The 19,259-nt window shown below is 40.4% G+C and overlaps 1 protein-coding gene across 4 annotated transcripts in view; it reads right to left on the reverse strand.

The window, feature by feature from the left end:
- Positions 1 to 19,259, reverse strand: part of ikzf2 (IKAROS family zinc finger 2) — a 160,638-nt gene that overhangs the window by 11,979 nt on the left and 129,400 nt on the right. For 3 of the 4 annotated variants that reach the window (XM_028808004.2, XM_028808003.2, XM_051930317.1), the window contains exons 6-7: positions 13,421 to 13,546; positions 7,951 to 8,091 (exon numbers count right to left, since the gene is read on the reverse strand). In XM_028808004.2, the coding sequence (XP_028663837.1) occupies positions 7,951 to 8,091; positions 13,421 to 13,546 (267 nt within the window). The remainder of the gene's footprint in view (positions 1 to 7,950; positions 8,092 to 13,420; positions 13,547 to 19,259) is intronic. The other variant, XM_051930318.1, reaches the window with a different exon arrangement.

A 19,259-nucleotide genomic window follows, 5' to 3' on the forward strand; every position in this document is an offset into this window, starting at 1 on the left:
TCCTGCCAACTACACTAAAATACAGCAATACAGGCTCATTGGATCCAGTGTCTTGGGGTCAGGTTGTGCACTGGGACAATGCGACAATGTCTATGTGGAGTCTGCATGGAGACTGTTCAGCTGGGAACTTCTGTGTTCCTCCGACAATCCTCGAAGGCATGAAGGACTCCAGACGGAGCAGGTGCGAGTGTGAGCTCTATGGGATGCTGACCACCGCTTAGATTACATTTATTAGTCATTTACTAATTGTGTACGTTTTACATCTTTATACTTAGTCAGCACAGTATCTGTAGTATCGGTCTGTCTATTATAAAGGGCTTATAAAGTGCTTCTTTATCTGTGTCTGTCCATCTATTTATATAGTGTCTTTGATTTCCTATCTATCTATCTATCTATCTATCTATCTATCTATCTATCTATCTATCTATCTATCTATCTATCTATCTATCTATCTATCTATCTGTCTGTCTGTCTGTCTGTCTGTCTGTCTGTCTGTCTGTCTGTCTGTCTGTCTGTCTGTCTGTCTGTCTTATATAGTGCCTTTCATATTTATCTATTTTTTACTTAACTGCCACTTTTATTCAAGGTGACTTACAACATTTGAGATACAACTAATTACATTTGTTTTGATTTTCCAATTGCATCACAGGTTTTTGAAGTGACTTGCTGATGGTCATGCAGTGGTGTCAGTAGTGGGATCCGAATCCACAACTGCAGGGTTTGAAGTCCAACTGTACTAGCTGTAACTACTATTCTTATCTATCTATCTATCTATCTATCTATCTATCTATCTATCTATCTATCTATCTATCTATCTATCTATCTATCTATCTATCTATCTATCTATCTATCTATCTATCTATCTATCTATCTATCTATCTATCTATCTATCTATCTAGCCATCCCTTCATGTCTGTTAATCTATCTAATCTATCATATAGTGCCTTTCACAATCTATCTATCTAATATAATTTTAATGGCACAGGCAGACTGATGTTAGGCCTATGTAGTGGGAGAATTAAAACTTTAGAAAGCTAGAGGGTTCAATATAATAAAAAAAAACAAAAAAAACAAAAACAAAAAATAATAATTTAGTACATTCCCCTAACCTCAGGTTCAAGAGTAGAGAAGACCAGAGGGAGAAGATAATGTTAAAGGGCAAGCAAGGGTGGGACAGAATGTGTGGTGTGTGGGTGAAAACAACTACATTTGGTTCCGTGAGGAAACAGCACAAAAGAGAAATTCACCCCACTAAGCCATCCTGATTTTCCACCCATCAGTCCAGCGTCCGTTTTTGGGGTACCAGGACACACAGGTGGCTCAGCTGTGGCTTTTGCCTCCTGTTTCAGATGCAGCATACCTGCTGGATCCGGAGTGGACTCTGGGGCGGTCCCATTCAGGATGCCCATATGCGCTACATGCAGCTTATTAAAGTGAAGAGATAATGAAAGTCTTGAGATGCAGTCGGCGTGACGCACGTTTCTAATGACCAGGCATTACTTAGCTGAAGTTTCTTCCTTTTGCTTTCTCAGATTACATTTGTGACTTAGCATGATACATCAGATATGGGAAATAACAGGTTGTTGCAAACACTCCCTTTCTTTTTAATTTTGGATTTAGCCTGACACGGTCTGTGAAACCTTCTTTCGAAATACTTAAACAGCCAAATGATTCTGCAGACGGTTATTGGGATGGGACACGCGGTGCTTTAAAATGTCAGAGAAGATCACTGCACTGCTGCATTTCAGCACTGGCCAATACTCAAAAACATTCTGTGTCACAAAGGAAAAAAACAAAGGAACAATTTTGTTCTTTCATGGGTAAAATGACATCATGAAATTACATATGAATATATTTTTGATTCGTCACTGTTCAGGTTCAATCAAACATGCATATGCTGTAGCCACAGATTAGCATTTTTACTATTTAACATCCTTCCATAACAAAATACGTCATAAAGATCATTAAAAAAAAATCCCCCTTTACTATTAAGTGGAAAGCATGGGTCCATCATAACACGCATCACTGCAGCCGAAATCAGTCATTTGTCAACTAAAACAGAAACTCAACAAAAAAGCAATGAACTCCTAAATGAGCTTATACAGTAAATCTCCACTTATAAGTGTAATAATCTTTAACAAAATGAAATACACAATTAATACATTCACCCAGGATCTCGGCAGATGCTGTTCCACCTGTATAGCGTCACATCATTACACCCCATACAAATAACAATGAATGGCTTGAAGAATATTAAATCAATGAGGCCATCACATGTGTATGTTGGAAAAGTCACAAAACATGAGAATATCGAGCAAAAGGAAGAAAACAATCGTAAACTGAGCATCAAGTCAGTCCATCGTGGGACCTTCAGTTTCGGATCAACCCGCACTTTTTTCCAAGGGTGGGAGGAAAACCGGACCACAACCCACAAGGACGTATGGAGAAGGTGCAGACAGGAATCAGGAATGGGATTTGATCCCTGGACACCGTGAGGCTGCACCTCTAACCGAAAAACCGCCACGACGTCCCTCTCTAAAAAAGTGACTTAAACACGAAGGATGTTCAAGAAGTTTCTGCTCCTTTATATTTTCGTTGGAAACGGAGAAAGTGGGAGGTGTAGTAATTGGTCGTGTCTGAGAGTGCCATGTGACTGGGAAAACTGCATCACGAAGGAAGGTGACCATGTAGAAAAGTAATGCAATTTGTTTTTGAAATCTCTACATACTGTATATAAAATGCAACATCTGTCTGTCTGTCTGTATATGTGTCCGCTTTCACGGATTTAGATTGGGTTTTTTTCTATAATTTGCTTGAACATTTCGGTTGATTTTGTGACTTCTCTCATTATGCTAAGTACCATACTTTGCTTGTGGTACCAATTTATTTGCGGAAATCTGAGAGAGACGCAGTGGACCGAAGGGATGGGGTGGGGTGGGACACTCCTCACTTGTGCGCCAGCCTCGGGGCGTAACCTTAACCCTGCTTAGCTAGTGAACGAGAGAACTACTTAACGTATTTAGATCTTTTTTTTTTTCTAGAATTTGCTTGAACATTCCGGTTGATTTTGCGACTTCTCTCATCGTGCTAAGAATCAGAGTTCGCTTGCAGGAGCAATTTATTTGCGCTAATCCGAGAGACAGGCTGCGGGCCGAGGGGAGGAGGAAGCGTGACGTCAGGAATAGGGAGCCAGGTGGTGGGACCCTCCTCAATCACATGCCAGCCTCGGGCGTAATCTTAACTCTGCTTAGCTAGCGAACGAGAGAACTACTTAACGTATTTAGATCTTTTTTTTTTTCTAGAATTTGCTTGAACATTCTGGTTGATTTTGCGACTTTTCTCATCGTGCTAAGAATCAGAGTTCGCTTGCAGGAGCGATTTATTTGCGCTAATCCGAGAGAGAGGCTGTGGGCCGAGGGGAGGGGGAAGCGTGACATCAGGAGTAGGGAGCCAGGTGGTGGGACCCTCCTCAATCACACGTCAGCCTCGGGGCGTAATCTTAACTCTGCTTAGTTAGCGAACGAGAGGACTATTTAATGGATTTAGATCAGGTTTGTTCTAGAATTTGCTTGAACATTCCAGTTGATTTGACGACTTCTCTCATCGCGCTAAGGATCAGAGTTCGCTTGCAGGAGCGATATATATAGGCTAATCCGAGACAGAGGCTGTGGGCCTAGGGGAGTGGGAAGCGTGATGTCAGGAGTGGGGAGCCAGGCAGGTCCCTCCTCACTGTCCTGTTTCACTTCTATGCGGGCAGAGCCACGGGGGACGGCTAGTTCTTAATAAATAGAATTTAAAAAAAGTGCAGAAACTTTTTGAACATCCCTCATTTTTAGGAATTAATATAGAAAATCTGACAGACGTTTTCAACAAACCACAAATCGGTTAAGTACATCTGTGTTCGGACCTAATTTCAGGGGAGCGCAATTTTGAAAATGTCTTAGTAATAATTTGCCTTACAAGACCACTCTCTTTACGGTGCTCCTGTTGCATAGGCTTAAATATGGTCAACGTCCCTAATGACACTATGCTGGTACCAGCCAAAAATGGAGGAAGGGTATGTCAGCTTGGAGTTGGCTACCGGGGACGTGAGCAACAATAATGGTCTTTAAATTGAGAAGGCTGCGGTGGGCTGGCGCCCTGCCCGGGGTTGGTTTCCTGCCTTGCGTCCTGTGTTGGCTGGGATTGGCTCCAGCAGACTCCCGTGACCCTGTAGTTAGGATATAGCGGGTTGGATAATGGATGGATGGAAATTGAGACGGGGCTGAGGAATAACCTGGCCGACTCTGAACATAACATCTGCAGTTCATTCACATCATTAGATGCCAGTAAAGACACTAAATGACGACAAAAATCAATTACTTGTTTAAACGTTGTCCTTCAGTGATCTGAGTACTCTACGTAAGGCCACTAGTCTAGACGGTTATTCATTATAGAGCCGTGGTTGCCAGTTTAGAGGCCCCACATGCATTAAGGTTGCTCAGATATCCAAATTTTGAAGTTTCTTAAATTTGTTATTCCTAATTATGAAAAGACTGGCAATTACATAATTATAACAGGGTTAGGGTAGGGGATATGGCCATTACGGAACCCTCAGGCACACTTAGCTACCAATTTAAAATCTTAAATATATTTTGTTTTATTCAACCCTCCCACAATTATAATAAAAACACTACGATAATTTAAAATTTTGAAATAATAAATACTATTTAATATAATTAATAAATAATCTACTCTTTAGAGTCCTGGTGCTTCCTGTCTTGCTATATGGTTGCGAGACATGGACGCTATCTAGTGACCTGAGATGAAGGCTGGACTCCTTCATGTTTGTCTCTTCGGAGAATCCTTGGGTACCGCTGGTTTGCTCATGGAATGGAATCCCGAATGAAGCACCTGATCTGCATTGTGAGGGAGCATCAGTTCACTACGGCCATGTGGCGCGTTTCCCCCGAGGGTGATCCGGCTCGTAAGATCCTCATTGTTGGGGACCCGAGTGGGTGGACCAGGCCAAGGGGTCGCCCATGTAACCTGGCTGTGGCAGATGGAGGGTCATTTCCGGAGGGTGGGATTGGACCGCATATCTGCCAGGGGGGATGCCAGGCATGTAGTGGGTGTGGCAACACACTGTACCAGTGCATGCTGTCCAATTTGACTTGACTACTCTCTATATATAAAATCCTAATCCTAAAAGTGCAACGATTTTGTGCAACGATTTTGTGTGACATTTTTATATCACATTTTTTGTCGCGCTTTATATTGGGCTTATTTTAAAACCTACATATATATGTTTGGTATAATTCTTTTCAGAATCTATCGAACTTTACTGTGTTATTGTTATATTTTCAGATTCTTATTCCATTTTTAAATTATAAACTCAAAAATATCAAGAACTTGTGTCCAGCGAGATGAGACTTTGTGCCAAGAGATTTAACCACACCCGGGGCTGGAAATAAAAGACAAAGAGTAGGACAGCTGCTGTACAGGCTTTTAAATGTTCGAAGTGCCATGCGAGATGCTGATCACATGGCATGGCAGCAGAAGCAAACAAGAAGCTGATCGAGCAAAGAGGAGGTAAAAAAAAACTAAAAAACTATTGTGACTCCGTTTAAGAGGGGGTTTCGGGGGAGCGACTGTGTCTCCTTGGGGTGCGTTCAGCCCCCCTCTTCACAATGCAAGCAGCAGAGACGCGAAGTGGCTGGTGTGTAGCGCATGCCGAGGGGTTGGCGAGCGAAGTGAGCAGGTGGCGAACCCCCTAGTATCTAATAAAATCATAAAATTAATAAATAATCCATCAATGGTAATCCCTAAAATTTAGTTAATAGATAATCCATAATGAATACTCTGTAAACTGTAATAAATAGTTACCTCAATAATTTAATAAATATTAATTACTAATTGGTAATGCCAAATTCCCCCAATTCATTTTATTTTTCATTTAATCCTAATGGGCAGCAGGTATTCAAAGCTCTTGTCCAGTTGTTTTCTAGTTTTAATCTCCTTGTTTTGTTCCAGTCTATCTGCTGCTGTAGACCAATCATTACAGATTTACGACCCTCTTCACATCTATCTATCTATCTATCTATCTATCTATCTATCTATCTATCTATCTATCTATCTATCTATCTATCTATCTATCTATCTATCTATCTATCTATCTATCTATTATATAGTGCCTTTAACATCTATCTATCTATTTATTATTATATAGTGCCTTTCACATCTATCTATCTATCTATTATATAGTGCCTTTCACGTCTATCTATCTATCATTATATAGTGCCTATCATGTCTATCTATCTATCTATCATTATATAGTGCCTTTCACATCTATCTATCTATCTATTATATATTGCCTTTCACGTCTATCTATCTATCATTATATAGTGCCTTTCACATCTATCTATCTATCTATCTATCTATCTATCTATCTATCTATCTATCTATCTATCTATCTATCTATCTATCTATCTATTATCATATAGTGCCTTTCACACATCTATCTATCTATCTATCTATCTATCTATCTATCTATCTATCTATCTATCTATCTATCTATCTATCTATCTATCTATCTATCATATAGTGCCTTTCACATTATCTATCTATTATTATATAGTGCCTTTCATATCTATCTATCTATCTATCTATCTATCTATCTATCTATCTATCTATCTATCTATCTATCTATCTATCTATCTATCTATCTATCTATTATTATATAGTGCCTTTCATATCTATCTATCTATCTATCTATCTATCTATCTATCTATCTATCTATCTATCTATCTATCTATCTATCTATCTATCTATCTATCATATAGTGCCTTTCACATTATCTATCTATTATTATATAGTGCCTTTCATATCTATCTATCTATCTATCTATCTATCTATCTATCTATCTATCTATCTATCTATCTATCTATCTATCTATCTATCTATCTATCTATTATTATATAGTGCCTTTCATATCTATCTATCTATCTATCTATCTATCTATCTATCTATCTATCTATCTATCTATCTATCTATCTATCTATCTATCTATTATTATATTGTGCTTTTCATATCCATCTGTTTATGTGTTTTTTATGCTTCCAGTCCTACCCTCACTTTTACTGCCAAAAAGATCTTTTTTAAATTTTGACCAAAAACTGAATAAACAGACACAGTTCAATAAAACAGCAAATATATTTCAGGAATGGAGTGCATTTAGTTTATTGAACAAAGTGCGTCTACGGTGGTACTCATTTGAAACAGATTTTTCTGAATTTCCCGAACAGGATTAATAAAGTCTATCTAATTTAGTTATGCCCACCAACTTTTGTGTGTGTTTTTTTTGTAGATTGCCTGTGTACTCAGAGCCATTTTTAATATGGATACAGAACAAGAGCTCTCAGTTTCAGTTCTGCATGTGCAGTTGGTCTAATATTAGCTGTATGGAGACATAAAGCTGCTGATGTAGATCAACCATAATACTGAGTAACAAAGTAACCAGTGAATCATTCTAACAGCAGTCATACATCCAATAATGCCCTGGGCTCCAGCCTGACCCTACTTATGGCAGCTAACCCCGATCAGCACCCCCCGCTTTACTATTCCAATTCATTATGAAATTCCTTGCTTTTCTACCTAATGGAACAAAGAAGACCAGATTACAGCAAGGGCAACTGATTTACAGGTGGCCTCTTCCAAGATTACACCACTATGTACACACACACACACACATATATATATATATATATATATATTATATATATATATATATATTTTCACTCAACAAATACTATTGTGGTTTACTATGTTTAACTAACATGATGCTGCCTCAAGAAAGATGCACCCTCAAGTCCCCACACTGTAAATTCACTCCCTGAAAATGAATGACTCGTTACGGTGTCTACCACTGCTTTCATATTCAGTAGATGCTTTTTGACGCCTCCAAAAACTTACCCACAAATTTCTGAGGTGTTGTGCTTTTTCGCTTCCCGACATTGCTGTTTAGCCGCTCAATAACTGGTGGTCTTTCAAAAGGCACTAACGACATCCTTTCGTCCAAAGCTTCCTGCTCTTTCCCTTCTTCCACATGTGGTGCTGTCAGACAGAAGGGTATGTGATTTAAATATCTTTTTGGTTCATCACACTATCCTTTTCTGACTTAGCTGTGTGTCAGAACTCCAAAAGCTGTTTCACCTGAAATGCTCCACTGGCTCCTGAGTTGCCTCACCCACGTGTCGGTCCTTTAGAAATATCAATATTAACATTTCAGGGGAGCGTCCATTCACACTCAGCCTGTAGACTCTGTTAAGTGTTTTCTTCTAATGTGTATGAAAATTGATACTGACTTTTAAACAAAAATGATCTGTGTAGCAGCAGTGCCATGGAAAACATTCGGAGACTGAGTGAGCGACAACTCAGCAGAAGACACCAGGATGCACTCCGCTTGCAGTGTTTAGAAAGGCAGTCCAGGAGCACATGAGTGTAGGAGCTCTCCTGTTGCTCAGAGTAAAACGAGCTGCTGCTTCTGATGGCCGTTGTTATCCAGATGTCTCAGATTTGCGGTTGGCCACTAGTGGTTACTACACTGCAAATGTCCTAACTGGAATGGACTGCGGTGTGATTTCACGACAAAACACTTGGCGTAGTCGGCAGGACAGGCATTGAAGATGGGCGGTGTATAATGATGACGCTGTGCAAAAAAGGTGCAAGCTGAGTGAGAGTTCACCTTGTAGTGCTTACAAAGGCAGTCCCCTGATTTATGGCATTAGTTTACCTTTACCTCTTTTCTTTCCTTATTTCACTTAACTTTACTGCAATATCGTATCGCCTTTTGAAACAGTGTACAGGCTTACCCAAAATCCAGTTTGGGCCTTGGCCAGTATCAAAAGCATGGAATAACAAATACATTTGTTCTTAAGTATTATCTGCTATGATTTTTGCAAGGTGACACAGAATTTGTGTAGCCTGAGATTCTGCCTCAGCACAGTAACCTCTTGATTCAGGGTTAACTTCCAGGCCTGCTAACCGCCTGTGTGTATATGTTCCCCATTTATAACATCTGTGTTCTTAGGTAATTCGGGCTTCATCCCTCTTCCCAAAAACGCACAGGTCTGGGGGAACTGGTGGCTTTAAAATGGTCCTGCGTCAGTGAGTGTGGGTGAGTGAGACCAGCAGTAGACATGGCAGGGTTGGAACAGAACCTCCAAAGAGCCATGACGATGCTTCTGGTCAGCCCAGGGAGTGGCGCCTGGGAGGTAACACAACTGGAGGACACCATTCATTTTAATGCACTGCATCTGACAACGCCAGACAGCCCACAGAAGTAACCAAAAGCGGACTGCCGACATTATCTGTCACAGCTTTGTTTTGTTATTACTTTCTTTCATTTTTCTTCATTTTAATTATAATCACTGCTCTCAAACAGGGATCTCACTGTGGATCTCATCGCATATTTTTGTCCTGTTTCACTCATTCTGCAATAAATATCTATATACAGTGCATCTGGAAAGTATTCACAGCGCATCACTTTTTCCACATTTTGTTATGTTACAGCCTTATTCCAAAATGGATTAAATTCATTTTTTTCCTCAGAATTCTACACACAACACCCCATAATGACAACATGAAAAAAGTGAGATTTCGGCAAATTTATTAAAAATAAAAAAACTGAGAAAGCACATGTACATAAGTATTCACAGCCTTTGCCATGAAGCTCCAAATTGAGCTCAGGTGCATCCTGTTTCCCCTGATCATCCTTGAGATGTTTCTGCAGCTTCATTGGAGTCCACCTGTGGTAAATTCAGTTGACTGGACATGATTTGTAAAGGCACAACCCTGTCTATAGAAGGTCCCACAGTTGACAGTTCATGTCAGAGCACAAACAAGCATGAAGTCAAAGGAATTGTCTGTAGACCTCCGAGACAGGATTGTCTGAAGGCACAAATCTGGGGAACGTTACAGAAAAATTTCTGCTGCTTTGAAGGTCCCAATGAGCACAGTGGCCTCCATCATCCGTAAGTGGAAGAAGTTCGAAACCACCAGGACTCTTCCTAGAGCTGGCCGGCCATCTAAACTGAGCGATCGGGGGAGAAGGGCCTTAGTCAGGAAGGTGACCAAGAACCTGATGGTCACTCTGTCAGAGCTCCAGAGGTCCTCTGTGGAGTGAGGAGAACCTTCCAGAAGGACAACCATCTCTGCAGCAATCCACCAATCAGGCCTGTATGGTAGAGTGGCCAGACAGAAGCTACTCCTTAGTAAAAGGCACATGGCAGCCCGCCTGGAGTTTGCCAAAAGGCACCTGAAGGACTCTCAGACCATGAGAAAGAAAATTCTCTGGTCAGATGAGACAAAGATTGAACTCTTTGATGTGAATGCCAAGTGTCACGTTTGGAGGAAACCAGGCACCGCTCATCACCAGGCCAATACCATCCCTACAGTGAAGCATGGTGGTGGCAGCATCATGCTGTGGGGAACTGGGAGACTAGTCAGGATAAAGGGAAAGATGACTGCAGCAATGTACAGAGACATCCTGGATGAAAACCTGCTCCAGAGCGCTCTTGACCTCAGACTGGGGCGACGGTTCATCTTTCAGCAGGACAACGACCCTAAGCACACAGCCAAGATATCAAAGGAGTGGCTTCAGGACAACTCTGTGAATGTCCTTGAGTGGCCCAGCCAGAGCCCAGACTTGAATCCGATTGAACATCTCTGGAGAGATCTTAAAATGGCTGTGCACCGACGCTTCCCATCCAACCTGATGGAGCTTGAGAGGTGCTGCAAAGAGGAATGGGCTAAACTGGCCAAGGATAGATGTGCCAAGCTTGTGGCATCATATTCAACAAGACTTGAGGCTGGAATTGCTGCCAAAGGTGCATCAACAAAGTATTGAGCAAAGGCTGTGAATACTTATGTACATGTGATTTCTCAGTTTTTTTATTATTAATAAATTTTCAAAAACCTCAAGTAAACTTTTTTCACGTTGTCATTATGGGGTGTTGTGTGTAAAATTCTGAGGAAAAAAATGAATTTAATCCATTTTGGAATAAGGCTGTAACATAACAAAATGTGGAAAAAGTGAAGAGCTGTGAATACTGTCCGGATGCACTGTATATATATATCTCTCTCTATTATAATAAAAAAATCTTGGGTCGAGACATGATTTTCTCAGAGACACTTTAAAGTCCCGTAAGACAAGGAAGTGAGACAAAAGGACAACTGCTGTACAGGCTTTTAAATGATCGACGCGCAGCGCGACATGCAGATTATGCGGCACAAGCAGCAGCAGCGAGCCAACTGATCGAGCATAGAGGACGTAAAAAAAAATGTATTTGTTTCCCATTGTGTCATCGTTTAAGAGGGGGTTTCCGAGGAGCGACCACATCTCTTTAGCGTGCGTTCAGCCCCCCCTCTTCACAATGCGAGAGGCAGAGACGTGAAGTGGCTGGCCCATAGAGCGTCCCGTGGCGGGGGGGAGGGGAAATAACTCATTCACTACAGCTTTATTACTGGCAAATATCAAGAAATAAAAAATGAATGAAAATCTGGTTAACCAAACCCGGGGGTGGGCAAGCGAAGTGAGCAGGGGGTGGAGCCCCCTAGTATATATATATATATATATATATATATATACATATATATATATATATATATATATATATATATATATATATATATATATATATATATATATATATATATATATATATATATATATAGTAATGAAAGCCATGAAAGGACTGGAATCACAGTGAGGTTTGATTGTGTTTCATTACCTGGCTACCCTGTAAATATATATATATATATATACACACAAGGGATGTTCAAAAAGTTTCCACACTTTTATATTTTCATTGGAAGTAGTGAGAGCGGGAGAAATAGTAATTGGGTATTTAAAAGTTGGTACGACTCTGGCAAAACTGCATCGCAAAGGAAGGTGACTATGTAGAAAAGCGATGTGATTTATTTTTGAAATTCTTCATAAATAGACTTAAAAAAAGAGTGCGGAAACTTTTTGAATGTCCCTCGTATATATACATATATAATATGTATCTATACATGGATATATGTATACATGGGGCCTTGTGATGGAGTGGCGCCTGTCCATGGGCTTTATCTTGTCTCATGCTCAATGCTGTTAGGACAGACTCCAGCCCCTTGTGACCCTGACTTGGACTAAGCCAATTTGAGAAGGGCTATGACTATATAAGGTATATATATACACTATTATCTTTCTATGGTTTATTAAGTATATATTCACATACATACATACATATATACTGTATGTATACATTAAAATTATATACACACACACACATCCTATTTATAAAAGCACATAAAGAACAGGTCATTCAGCCCAACAAAGCCAGCCCATCCTATCCACCTAATTTCTCCTAAATAACATCAAGTCAAGTTATGAAGGCCCCTAATGTCCTGCTCTCCACCACACTACTTGGTCATTTATTCCATGAGCTTAAGGGTTCTCTGTGTGAAGAAAAACGTTTTACCATTTGTGCAAAATGTGCTTTTAACAAGTTTCCACCAATGTCTCACCCAAGAATTTGTGTTAAAGTAGCAGCTGGGATCTCCATTTGCTTAAAATGAAATGGTTCCACTCCTTTAATTGTTCCTCATGGCCCATACCTCCCTGTCCTAAGTCAGCCCAGTGGACTTTAGTGTAGTGATGCTATGTCACATTAACAGTACACACACACACACACACACACGCCTTACATACAGCATATTATATATACACAATATGAACAATACATATATATTTTGGTAACACTTTAGTTAAGGTAGGGGTACAAAAATGCATCGATTACTCATATACGGGAGTATTATGTAACCAAACCTTAAAAAAGGCTTCTGTTGCTCTTAATAACATTTACAAATCATCTGTCATTCTTTTCTGCTATGTGGCCCATTAAAATATCTTCACTGTGTGAGACCTACTGTATTTCTCTTCATATTGCATATATGACCTGTGAATCGTTCATATTCACAAGTAACGTTACCACCATATCTGAGGCTCTTTAACGTGCCGCACTGCACAGAGATGAATACCCACTTCACTGATGTTTTGTAAGTGTTACTAAGAACAAAAGAAGCCTTTGTTAAGGTCTTGTTATGTAACACAATAGAAGTAACAAATGCATTTCTGCAGTACCTAAAGTAAAGCACTATCCTTATTTAATATGTATATATATATATATATTAAATATATTACATATTATATATATATATATATATATATATATATATATATATATATATATATATATACATATATATATATACATACACAGACAGACACACACACTATATTTACACTCACATACAAAACAAAAATGTCAGTTTCACAGAATACATTAAGTTCATGATCAGAAAGAGGACACACAGCAAGTCTGTTCCGCGTTGAACGTACCTTGGTGGGCCCCAGGATCCACACTGATGCTCTGCAGGTAATTGTGACAGCGTTCCTTGTGTTCTTCCAGGGACGTGCGTTGCTTGTAGCTCCGCCCACAGTAGTTGCATTTGTGTGGCTTGCCCACTGTGGAACAAATGAACCGTTACACCTCCACATTCTCTGCATCCTCCATACTTTTGTAAATCAGTAACAGTGAACAGGAATAGTTTTCCACATCTTAAAAATGTTTTTCTTTACGTTTTCTTAAACTCCCTAATCTGAATGAGCCATTCAAAGAAATAAATAAAAAAATGGAACAAAACATAACTGGACTGCATTACTAACTGATTGTTAAAAGATTAACTAAACATTAATTAAGGCCTAGTCTTTTATGTAATGCTAACCCAATTTTTAAAATTTCTTTTAGTCTGCTTAATCTGAATTAATTCACACCTTTACGTTAAAAACACCATAACAACAAATGAAATAAAAAAATAATATGACAACTCAAGGTTTATGAAACAGATTGACTCTCTGCAGCCCAGGTAAGCTCTGGCACCCCTTACCTTGGCAAAGCAAGTGCAATAGTGTATGGAAGGATAAAAATTAAAAAGCCTAACAATGAGTTTAAAGAAATACAAGAAGTTACTTTATGAAATAGCTAGAACCCCTGTGAGTGACAGCCTCCTTTCCAAGATTGATATTTGCTTTTCACTCTGCTGTCCAGATAAGCACCCATTGCCCTGAATTAGACAAAGCAGGCACAGTACTGGATGAGTTGTTGAATTAAAAAAAATTATAAAGAGGAATGTAAATGTTTATGAAACAGTTTGATACCACATGAACTGGTGCCTGCCTTGTACTCTAATGCCATGCAACAGCTTTAAGTAAATCAGGATAGATAGATAGACAGACAGACAGACAGACAGACAGACAGACAGACAGACAGACAGACAGACAGATAGATAGATAGATAGATAGATAGATAGATAGATAGATAGATAGATAGATAGACAGACAGATAGACTTGAAAGGCACTATGTAAAACAGATAGATAGATAGATAGATAGATAGATAGATAGATAGATAGATAGATAGATAGATAGATAGATAGATAGATAGATAGATAGATAGATAGATAGATAGATAGATAGATAGATAGACTTGAAAGGCACTATGTAAAACAGATAGATAGATAGATAGATAGATAGATAGATAGATAGATAGATAGATAGATAGATAGATAGATAGATAGATAGATAGATAGATAGATAGATAGATAGATAGATAGATAGATAGATAGATAGATATTTTAGCATAGTTGGCAGGATTAGATAGATACATATTTTAGTGTAGTTGGCAGGATTAGATAGATACATAGACAGACAGATAGACTTGAAAGGCACTATATAAAACAGATAGATAGATAGATAGATAGATAGATAGATAGATAGATAGATAGATAGATAGATAGATAGATAGATAGATAGATAGATAGATATTTGTCCCAAGAGTGAAATTAAACTTTTAACAGAAGCTCAATAAATAAATAAATCAATAAACATCATAACAAAACAACAACATTCCTTCCTGAAATACCCAACAGAATTGCTAAAATGAGAGAATACTTCTGACTTGGCTGAAGATAAAAAAAAGCAGTAACAGTCCCATTGGGTGGAGTGGTGGCACTGAGGCCTGGAATCTGTGCCAGTTGCCGGTTCGAATCCCATGACATTAATTTGCATCAGATCCTCCAACTTGGAGAGAAACCTCTGGGGTTGTTGGCAGAATTGGCACTCCAGCCACTATTAAAAAAAAAAAACCTCAGAGTGTTCCAGTGTGGTGCTGAGGTGTCACCCGTTGCTCGGATGCACTCGGATCTCAATCAGCGCAAGCTCTTAACCTCCTCTTCCTCCTCCTCCTCCCACAGTCCCATTGAGGCATTTTAAAGGTGCATTGACGTAGGTATGACTGAGCCCTAGTCGCGTTTCTTGACCCACTTTTACTGAATTGAGCTGAACTTCTATTGAAGCCAAAAGTCCTCAGTTTTAGTACGTCAGAGAGAGAATGTGCAGCATCATTCAAAATGGCACTCAGTTTGTCTTCATTCTCTGCTCCACAACTACCACCAGCGGGTCCAGAAGACATCCCGTAACTGAGCTTGCCTTTTCAATCAATGTCTTGATTTGGGGGGCTTCTCCTGAAGTGACGCTGCCAGCCAGCCACACCACACTAGTTACCACAGAAGTGTAGAACATGTGAAGGACATCCCTAACTATATTCCTAGCAAAAAAACAGTCTGCTTGGCCCTTTCTTATGTTGTCCCTCTATGTTACAAGACCAGACCAGCCTGTCCATTGATGTGGGTCCCCAAGCACATAAAGCATTGTTCCTCTTCTACATCCACTCCCTGAATAGTCAGAGGACACAGGGGCTCTTTGGTGTGGCGGAGGTCAATAACCAGTTCTTGGTTTTGTTGATGTTAAGCTGTTCTGTGGTAATAAACAGAAGTTCCTTCTCCGACTCCTATCCTCTGTCTCATCCCTCATCAATACACCGCATTAGTGCCGCACCATCTGAGAACGTTAGCAAGTGACATAAACCTGCTGTTATATTTATAGTCTGCGGTGTATGGACTGAACAGAAAAGAAGTCAGGACTCCTGACTCCTTGTGGTGCTGCAGTGTGGACAGCATAACCACACACCACTCTATTAAGAGTGATCAGTAGTAATTACGATTACACACAGGGTACGGTGATCAAATTTCAGGGGGTTCAGGCGTAATTCCAGAAGGCTGATGGGTAATCAGTCCCTCAAGTTTATGTGTTGGTCTGTAAGGCACAATAACGCTGATTCAATCTCCACCACTGCTTCCTTGGCTGACCCAAAGAGAGTCTCTTCACGTGCAAGCGCTCTCATTGATAGATCATGGAAACGGTTCTAGTGTTCTTGGGAAGTGTTGACTTAGTAAAGCTACAAGTTTGATTTATCATAAATGGACAACTCGGTATGTGAGTGAGTGCATCTTACAACAGACCGGTGAATTGTCCAGGGTTAGTCCTACCTTTCACCCGATGATGTACAGGCCGCAGGTAGGTGCAGGTGGACGTGTAATTGGGGGGCTTGGCTGACTGTGCATTCACATGCAAACGTGGGTCTATCAGTTAGGTGCTTCATGCACACCTCGGACTGGGTGACTGCATCCCCTGTACCAACATGCAACTTTAAAGGAAGCCTGCATGGCAAAGTCGGGAGTAGCAACGAGAAAGAATGAAAAAGACAGAAAGAGCAAGACGGAGTTTAAAAGTGATGAAAAAAATGAGAAGAAAAGAAAAGGAAGAGTTGAGTCATGGCAGAGCTGGTGCAGAGGAAGAAGAGGAGGCAGGCAGTCTGGTTATGGACCCAAGACTGACCCTTTAAGGCTGGAGTGTTGAACTCCGATCCTGGAGAAGGGCAGCAATGGCTGCAGGTTTTCATTCTAACCATCTTCTTAATTAGTTACCAGTTTTTGCTGCTAATTAGCTTCTTTTGCCTTTAATTTTAATAAACTTGACTCAGGCCCCTTAGTTGTTTCTTTGTCCTTAATTAGCAGCCGCCACATGAGCAGCTCACCTGTGCCCATCACACAATATCTGAAAATAAAGAAAGGTGAAGGTCTCAGGTCCCCAAAACATTTTACCAGCGCTCTTAGAAAAGAGAAAATCAATAAGTTTGGAGTGAGTGAGTTTAATTAACAACAAGAATCGGCTTCTCAATAAGAAACAAATCGGAGTGAAATTGGTTGGAGTTTGAAGCCCCAAATTTAGCTGGTCATGTGTTGACTCGTTTCACGTCTAATTTCCGTTTGGCTCTCACTTAATGAAGAAAAGAATCAATTCAGAGGAGTGAATCCTTACAAACGGGGATATTAAACTGAAAGGAAAAGAAGTTCATTAGCAGTGAAACCTAGTCACTGATAGGAAAAGGGTTAGAATGAAAACAAGCAGCCACTGCGTCCCTTCTACAGGCCTGGAGTTTGACACCTATGCTTTAAGGGGTACAGAGATCACCCCACGGAGCAGGAGTGACCATGTGCTCAGTGCAGGTTACTGGAGATACCGAAGAATGGCGGCAGGGGAAGGCACAGGGCTGGAACATTAGAACAATTGTGACAAGAACAAGCCATTTGGCTCCAACAAGCTTGCCCATTTTATTGATCTTGATTGTCCAAGATAACATTAAGTTGAGCCTGAAGGTCCCTGAAGTCCTACTCTCCACCACACTACTTGGTAATTTATCCCATCTGTCTAAGGTTCCCTGGAAGGGAAAATAATCTACACTATAAGAACGTCATGATACGGCAGAATTAAAATGTTAATAAGGTAGGAAATTAAATACAATCTGTTACTGGTAAGGACGGGTTTCTAACTAAGAAACTTGGTCGGAACGAAAACCGTGCAGCCACTGCGGCTCTCCGGGATCGGCATTGGTCACCTCAATCCTGAACGTGAGACCATTACACACATTTTGATGAGAATGGGCCATTCCGCCCGACAAAGCTTACCAATCCTATCCACCTAATTTCTCCAAAACAACATCAAGTCATGACTTTAAGGTCTCTGAAGTCCTACTCTCCACCACACTACTTGGTAATTTATCCCATCTGTTTATGGTTCTGCTTCTTTGCATGAATAGGCTGCCATCTGTGCCTCCTTGTTCTTGTACTTTCCTTTCACTGGTTCCCCATAACCCCGAATGTGATAAACAGGTTAGAAAATGGATGAATGTCTTATTGAACAGCCATCATTTATACTTGGATTAGAATCTTAGGAAACACAATAAAAGGTTTCAAGAATCCGATACAATAGCCTGCATAAAATGACAAATTGTGAAAAATCCATCCCAATTTATGAGCAGGGAGATGTGAATTCTGTCCTGCCAGCAAACCTTGGACTGGCATACAGTAGAATAGTGTGGGGCACATTAACTCCTGGCATCCATTTAAAGCCAACGACCAATCAAACCTGCATGGATTTGAGGAGATGGTGAAAAGCACAGAGAGACAGATGGAGAAAACGCACAAATCCACAGAGAGACCATTAGCACATCATAATGCTAACTGCCTCCTGGATCAGCAAGGCAGTAGCACGAACCTTCAGAGAAATAGAGAAGAAGGAAATAAAAAACAGCACCTAATGAATTTTTAGGGCAAGGAGAAGATACAACAACACACCACTGTCGATGTAACAAATCTACAAAGGGAGCTGAAAGACTTCACGAATAAAGACCTTTAGGAAAGACATTGGAATTTTATTTCATGGAGAAGTAGAGAGAAGGCCAGAAGGAGATTGCATTGCATCTTTGTGGACCTGAAGAAAGCAGATGACAGGGTGCCTCGAGAGGAGCTGTGGTATTGTATGAGGAAGTCTGGAGTGGCAGAGAGGTATGTAAGAGTTGTACAGGATATGTAGGAGGGAAGTGTGACCGTGGTGAGGTCTGCGGGAGGAGTGATGGTGGTGGGATTACATCAGGGATCTGCTCTGAGCCCTTTCTTATTTGCAGTGGTGATGGACAGGTTGACAGACGAGATTAAACAGGAGTCCCCGTGGACTGTGATGTTTGCTGATGACATTGTGATCTGTAGCGAGAGTAGGGAGCAGGTTGAGGAGACCCTGGAGAGGTGGGGATCTGCTCTGGAGAGGAGAGGAATGAAGGTCAGTAGGACCACCAAGACAGAATACATGTGTGTGAATGAGAGGGAGGTCAGAGGAATGGTGAGGATGCAGGGAGAAGAGTTGGCGAAGGTGGATGAGTTTAAATACTTGGGATCAACAGTACAGAGTAACGGGGAGTGTGGAAGAGAGGTGAAGAAGAGAGT

The sequence above is a fragment of the Erpetoichthys calabaricus genome, chromosome 8, assembly GCF_900747795.2.
Source record: "Erpetoichthys calabaricus chromosome 8, fErpCal1.3, whole genome shotgun sequence".
Lineage (NCBI taxonomy): Eukaryota > Metazoa > Chordata > Cladistia > Polypteriformes > Polypteridae > Erpetoichthys > Erpetoichthys calabaricus.